We start from the raw sequence: 7,926 nt of genomic DNA, 5'->3' as shown, positions 1-7,926 counted from the left end.
GAAAAAAGGCACGAAAGGAGTGAATCTTTGTACTCATTCTGGAGATCTTTTCCCTATTCCCTGAGATTAGAACAAGAAAATGTAAAGCCCCCTATAATGCAGTTTGTCGGTAGTTGAAATAATTATCTTCACCTTTCGGCTTTCTCTTTCGCATCAAATTTGATTATAATCAACCTTGAGCATCGATATACTTCTTTTTTTTCTTCTTTTTTTTTTGTAAAGTATTTTTAATCACTTTCCTTGGTTACATTTGAACAAGGTACAATGGTTGCATAATAAAAAGCAGACAATGTATAACATATGGTACTGGGAATATAGATTAACAATTGAGATGCTAGCTAATATTACAGAGAATTAAAAGACTAAAAAATAAATTACAGGACTGCATCTAGGACATTCCATTTTCTGTAAAAAATGTTTCATATTATCGTTTTTCTTCTCGATAAATTTCTCTATCTCGTAGACATCTTTTAATAATGTTCTGTAGATGGTGAAGCTAGGTTTGTGTCCTGTTATATTCATTACGAAAATGTGGGGCTTTGCCAATAGTATCATGTGGTTGAGTAAGTGGTTACTACTGCAACAAATAGAATATCATGGTTTGACATTTCATACGTTTTACCAAGGACTTGAGTTATAAAATTGTTAATTTCTGACCAGAACATTTTGATGGTTGGACAATCAAGGTATACATGGTAAATATCCTCACTTACTGAACCACATAATGTACATAGGTCATTATCTATCAATTTCATTTTTTAGTAATTCTCGTTTAGTGTAAATGACTCTATGCAAAAACTTATATTGAAAATCTAAGAGTTTCGTGTCTTTAGTCCATTGTCTATATTGTGAAAATATGGTTTTCCAATTTATCAACTCATTTGGTTCCCCGTTCCATTTGAGACAAACCTTCGGGATGTTATAGTCAGATATAAAATTATCATAGAACATCCTTGAACCTTTACTAGGTTTAATCAAATCGTTCCAAGGAGGTCACATAAATAATGACGGTATATTAAAATTGCTGTTTGTTCGTATAACTCCTTTCCACTGTTTAGGTATACCAAGGAGAACACGATTAAAGTCAAGTACAGTACCTTTAATATCAAATTTTGCCTTAAGTTCTGCAAATGTTATAAATGCGTGGTCGTTACAAATATCTTTAATATAAACTATTCCACATTTAATCCAGTTATGAATGATCAAACTTGGCTGGTTACACTGGTGATTTAACCATAGTGGCTGCATGAGTATTTCATTAATGTCGTTATTGTTACATACCAATCTTTTAACATATCTATGCCAGGCATCAGGCGAATCTTTCCAAAATGGATTTTTAATATTATAATGTTTTGTGATGTTGGCTCCTAAAAAAAGAAGGTTTTGTAGAGGGAAACCGGCGAGAGCATAGTTCTTAGGTTTTGAAATATATCTCTTCAAACATGAAAGTTTTAAAGAGTCGATAAAGGTTTTCACGTCGACCATTCTTAGACCACCTTCTTCGTACCTTCGTACTAAATTAATTCGTTTTATTTTATCAATTTTATCATTCCATATAAATTTGAAGAATAATCTGTTCAAATCAGTAATAAATGTTTTTGGGGGATTAGGGAGAGAAGAGAAGTTGTGGACAATCTTGGATAAAGCTAAACTTTTAACGACGGTTATTTTCCCTATCAACGTTAAATTGCATCTTTTCCAATTCAGTAGAATTCTTTTTATATTTTCGAGTCTCTTCTTTGTATCGATTACCCATAGGTTTTCTAAATGAGCATTTAATTTGATTCCCAATACTTCGAAATTCTCATTATGCCAATCCAGCTTATAGCCATGGGATAGAACTATTTTACTACCTGCCATTGAGCCTAGCCATACTGCTTTTGTTTTATCAATATTTATTTTCAAACATCTTGTAAAAGGAAAGCAAAGTTTTCATAGCTTCATTAAGAGAGGTTTCGGAACCGTCCAAAAATTATTCAGTGTCATCTGCATATTGACCAATAACATGTTCGATGTCGTTTAAAACAATTCCTTTTATTCTGTGGTTGTCTCTGATCATTATTCCTAGTATTTCTGCTACCAATAAGAATAAATATGGAGATATGGGATCACCCTGTCTACATCCCCTTTCATTATCGAAAAACGTGGACAAGTGACCATTCTGTATCATACACGAGGATGCATTAGAAATCAATATGTTAACCCATCTTTGAATGTTACTTCCAAAACCAAACTTGTCTAGGACCATCTTAATGAATAATTTTGACACGGTGTCGAAAGCTTTTTCAAAGTCAATTAAGATTAGTAAACCTTTTATGTTTTGCCTTTTAGTTTCAAACATAATGTCATAAAGAAGTCTAATGTTTTCCGTAAAGCATCTTCCTGGAATGAATCCTGTTTGATTTTCGTTTATAAGAAAATTCAAAGTTTTTTTAATCCTGTTTGTTATACAAGTACTTTTACCTTTATACAATGCGTTTAGGAGAGAGATAGGTCGCCAATTCTTTAGGTATCTTCTATCCTTACCTGGCTTAGGGATACATGTAATTACTCCTCTATTCATTGTCGTAGTCATAGAATTCTGGTTGAAAGTTTCTTTTATATATAATCCAAATTTTCAGATTTTTCCAGAAAAAATTGAAGAATTCGATAGGGAAGCCATCTAAACCTGGACTTCTGTTATTTTTTTCATTGATTTAACAGCATGCGAAAGTTCTTCAACACTAATATCGCGCTCTAGTTCATTTGACTGTTCTTTATTTAAAGAAGGAGTAGCAATATGTTCGAATACAGCTTTAATGTCTTCATCTATGTCACAATTTCATTTATACAGGTTTTCATAGAATCGCTTTTGTTCCACTATTATTTCTCGTCCATCTGCTATTTCTTCACCATAAGGGAGTTAATGAGTTTGTTTGTATAGTTTCTATTTTCTAAATGACAAAAATAATTTGTAGGTTTATCCCCTTCTTCATACCACTGGATTCTATTTCTAACTTGGATTCCTTTTATTTCTACTTCTTTTATTTTTTCCAATTCATTTTTACTTTTAGATAAATCAGCATGAAGTGTTTCATTAACGTTTTGGAAGTTACTTCTTATTTCATCTTCTATATGACATATATTCTCCTCTAGTTCTTTATATTTTGCAGTTCTGCTTTTCTTATGATATGAAGAGTATGAGATGGATTTTCCTCTAAGTTTCATTAAAACTGTCACTGATAGTCAAACGTAAGTGTTCATCATTAATCTCGTTTAATTCTTCATCTGAATATGTAGGGTCTGCGTATTTTCGTTTTGTTACTTACTAGTCAATTACTAGTGTGATATATTCCTCTTGTCTCAATAATGATGCGTTAAACTTTCAAAAGCCGCGTCCCTTTTCCTTATTTTTTTGTGTTGATAAAGATAACGTTACAGCAGAATGGTCACTTTTATAACCAGGTATGATGGATATATTACTATTTATGTTAAAGAGGTCTTCAGTTACCAAGAAGAAATCTAATCTGGCTTGTTGGCGAGGATTCTTTTTCCACCATGTATACTTTTTTGTTTTAGGGTTTAACTCTCTCCATGCGTCTATTAAGTTTAAATTGTCTATTTGGTCCAAGACAGTCTTACGAGCCTGTGGGTTATTAATGTGTTTATAGTTTTCAAGGTCTATGGAGGGGTCTAAGACAAGATTCCAATCTCCACATACTGCAATTGAATCGTTACCCATATTTACAATCTTATCAAATAAAGATATATAAAAGGAAGGACTATCAGAGTTCGGTCCATATACATTTGTAAGGATTAATCTTATGTCATCAACAGTTATAACTAAAATTATGTAATTTCCATTTTCGTCTTTAGAAACATTGTGTATTTCATATTCAAAATTATTATTTAGAAGAATGGCAACGCCTCTTGAGTTTGACTTATATGGAGCAATGACACATTCTAAACCCCATTCATTTCTCATTGTGTTCTCATACTCTGCAGAAATATGTATGTCTTGTAAACATATGATTGAGAATTTCTTTTTTCTATATAAATTCATGACTTCTTTACGTTTACCTTTTTCGGCTAGGCCTCTACAATTACCTGAAACTATGCTAATTATACTTCTTAGTCGATACTGCTGTTGTTTGCGCTTCTTGACTTCTACAGTTGTGATATTGTTGAGGTATTTAAACGTTTTAACACTTGTCTATCCATAAATGTTCAGCAAACCTACCTGGTGATCTAGTAAACACCTCTATCCAAGACAACTCAAAACTATCCAAGACTATCCAAGGTTTAAATATTCTTTGTGGAAAATAATATAAAAAAATAATAATAAAATTAAAATGACAATCACAAATGAGGCCTTCTCTTCCCAGTACTTGGATGACTTTCAAATGTATCAATATATACCTCATATCATCTTTCTCTTTTATTGATTTACATGTATATATGTTTATTAATATAGTATTGATATAATATTGGTACATCATTTATCTGTTTTTGTATATGTATAACATTGTCATCTTGGGAACCAATAAAAACATTTTGTGAAAAAAAAATCCCAAAACTGATTGAAAAGACACAGTTCCGAACATTGTTTCCAGTACAAATTTTTTTGAAGCAGATCTATCCTTTATACAACTTGCCATGTTACAGTTATCCGTTTACAAGTTTAATTTTACTTACACTTTTACTCACAGTTTACAAAAACCTTCGAAACGTAAACCAATTCATTCATTTTCACAGCTATTATTGTCCTTTACACCAAATGGAATTTGATTCTGATGATAGTCAACACTGGTTATTCCTATGCAAGTGATAAAATATAGGTTATTGGTAAATTCTAATGGATTTGTTTACTCTGTGAAGATATAAGTAATATGAACTAAGGTTCATATACAATTTTAACCACTTTAAACATACACTATTATTATCATAAAACAAACACGTGAAGGTTGTGAATGTTCAGATCATTCTAAAACACACTGTTGGTGTAAGACTGTGGTCATCACGAGATTGCAGAATGAATTATGAATCTGGATTATTAATCGGTTTTCATGGCAAATGTTGTTTAGAATGAAGATCGGAAGTAGTTCCCACTGAATATTTTATTTCAAATCGATGTATTGATCAACAAGGTATTCAAGAAATTGTAAGAGAGAGGACATTCATTATATGGGACACTATTTACTGACTGAAGTGTTGAAAGTACAGTTTGTATAAAGATAGTATTCCACCGTCATTTGTTTTCGTTCGGAATCGGTTTTCGGTCAGCCATTTTGTATAAGTTTTCTCACGATACGCTACGAGATTTCGCGACCTCAGGCAGATACATTCAGCCGAGAGGCGGAATTCTATCGCTCGGACTACGAAAATGCTTCGTGTCAAGTTCAGCAAGGTACATATCAATAAATAGATGTGAAACTCCTATTTTACGACTGAGATTACTGATGTAAAAAAGTGACTTGCAAATAAATGCTACATCTTCATAAATCATAGCTTGTAAATTACACAGTAACTCGTCGTCTGCTTGTTTACATCTTGTCATCATTTTGTCACATGATATATCACGTGTCATTGCCAGCGTAAAAAAAATCTATGGAAGATGGGAAGGGTCATCTCTTATCGTTTTTCGAAAAACAGCAAATCGTTGTTTCTGAACAGAGATTAATAGGATATATTTTGTTTAGGTTTTGACGAATGGCCAGTATACTGGAAGGGGACAATACCGCCAATATTCATCTGAGGCTTTGGAAAATGCTTATGAAGCCGTTATTGACGGAATGTCTGTTAGGAAAGCTGCTAAAAACTTTTCTGTTCCCTTTGCTACTCTCCGTGACCGTACTAGTGGGAATATTGGAATGGAGTGTTTAAAGTCTGGTCCTGAGCCTTTGTTGTCAATCGAAGAGGAGAGAAATCTTGTTGTTCATATTCAAGCAATGGCCGACTTTGGCTTTGGATATACACGTTCTGAAGTTGCCGACCTTGCTACTGATTTAGCAATTCATCTGGGGAAGAAATCCAAAACCAACAAACCACTGTCTATGCAATGGTTTTATAATTTCTTGTCGCGTTGGCCTGATCTCAAAGTCCAAAAACCAAGATCACTTGAGTTACAGCGTGCGAAGGCTACGTCCAAGGAAACGGTCGGACACTACTTCAAAGAACTTGGACAGATGCTTGACAAGTACAACTTGAAGGATAACCCAAATCGGATATACAACATTGATGAGAAGGGAATTGTAGAAAACCACACTCCTCCGTCTGTGGTATCGTCAAGTCAGGCCACCCCATATGCTGTCACCTGTCCGAGATCTAGCACTACTACGATTATAGGGTGCGGTAGTGCTTCAGGCGCCGTAATACCCCCGTATTTTGTTTTCAAGGGGAAAAGAATGCGTGAAGAAAACATGACAGGATCGACACCAGGAGCAGCCGGAACCGTTTCTGATTCTGGATGGTCGAATTCCCAAATATTTCGTCAATATCTTGAACACCATTTACTGAAGAATTCCGTCATAGCGTCTGTTGATCGTCCCTTGCTTATTCTCTATGATGGACATAGATCGCATGTGTCATTATCACTGATAACCTGGGCTCGTGAACACAACATTATATTGTTTGTTTTACTGGCGCACACGTCACATGTCTTACAACCTTTGGACGTCTGCTGTTTTGGACCTTTTTCCAAGATTTACAACAATCTCCGACATAAATTCATGAGGAACAATCCCACCGTTGCTGTTGCAAAACATTCCGTTTGTGAACTGGCATGTAAAGCGTACTCCTTGGCATTAACTCCATCCAATCTACAGTCATCGTTCAAGACGTGTGGGATTTATCCATTTGATAACAGTACTGTAAGTCGCATAAACTTTGCCCCTTCAACTGTTTTTCACACCCCATGTGAAGACGCTGATAGATCCGAACGTGTCGACAATTCTAACGACAAAACAACAACATCGTCTGTCAAGAACTTTCTTTTTTCAAAACAAAGCGTTTTGACTGATAAATCGCAGTCTACGAAGAAGAGGAAAGTTCTTAGTGCGGTCGTCGGTGGCAAGGCCATTACAGAGGATTCAATTATGGAGAAAGTTAGAGAACATCAAGTTAGCAATCCCCCTGTGAAGAAAAGAAAATCTGCAAATAAAACACCAAAATCGAGACAAAACATCATGACAGATAAATCATCGTCTCCTCAGCCAGGTACATCAGGCATTTACTTCCGTAGAATCGATCCCGTCGTTGATTCTTCTGACGAAGAAAATGAGATCACAGATGATGAACTTTGCTGTCAGTGTTACAGATTTACTCCACGGGAACTCGAAGGATGCCAGAGCATCGTGTTTGTCTCATGGGCAGAATGCACACACCCATCGTGCAAACACTGGGTTCACCTGAAAGTATGCACACCCGTAAGAGTTGTTCGTGCCACGTCAGAATTCTGGTGTCCGTGTCATGATGAGAAGGAGGAATAACTTGTGAAGATTATTTATGATGCCAGTGATGTACATGGGACTTTTCTTGTGAAATATTTTTGAATTATTCTTTCTTCGTTTCTGTGTGCGACGAATGTGAACTGGTATAGATATGGCTGTGACTTTTTGATTGACACCAGCATCCTATAAAATTATGTCCCTGCCACACCGCTATACCGCCTCCTGTAAACCTTAAAACAGCCGACCAATCATTTGAACGAAAACTGATGACGTCACTTCCATGCAGCGATGTTTGGACAGCAAAGTTAGCGGCCGACAGAAGTGTTGAAACACGAGGTAATCTTATCGTATTTATTTATGTTGTCAATAAATAACCACTTTCAAGGGTAAGATAGACAATATCAAGATTTATTATGCATCGTCTGAAATACGCGGCGGGATTTCTTATGTGACCGAAAACCGATTATACGAGGATATGTATCGCCAGTGGTCAATGTTG

At 35.1% G+C, this 7,926-nt stretch overlaps 1 protein-coding gene across 1 annotated transcript; it reads left to right on the top strand.

The window, feature by feature from the left end:
- The first annotated feature begins 5,771 nt into the window (after nt 1-5,771).
- On the top strand, nt 5,772-7,466 carry LOC124284226 (MFS-type transporter clz9-like). Its single transcript, XM_046720288.1, has one exon. The coding sequence runs from the start codon at nt 5,772-5,774 to the stop codon at nt 7,464-7,466; it is 1,695 nt and encodes a 564-aa protein (XP_046576244.1).
- Nucleotides 7,467-7,926: the final 460 nt, after the last annotated feature.

The sequence above is a fragment of the Haliotis rubra genome, unplaced genomic scaffold (genome assembly GCF_003918875.1).
Source record: "Haliotis rubra isolate DU_JTF1 unplaced genomic scaffold, ASM391887v1 Scf331, whole genome shotgun sequence".
Classification (NCBI taxonomy): Eukaryota; Metazoa; Mollusca; class Gastropoda; order Lepetellida; family Haliotidae; genus Haliotis; species Haliotis rubra.
Note: the sequence above shows the minus strand (reverse complement) of the source record. Positions and strands in the feature narration are given on the sequence as shown.

What these genes read in the sequence shown, in the direction of transcription:
- LOC124284226 (XM_046720288.1), top strand. Translation starts at nt 5,772, where the DNA reads ATGTCTGTTAGGAAAGCTGCTAAAAACTTTTCTGTTCCCTTTGCTACT.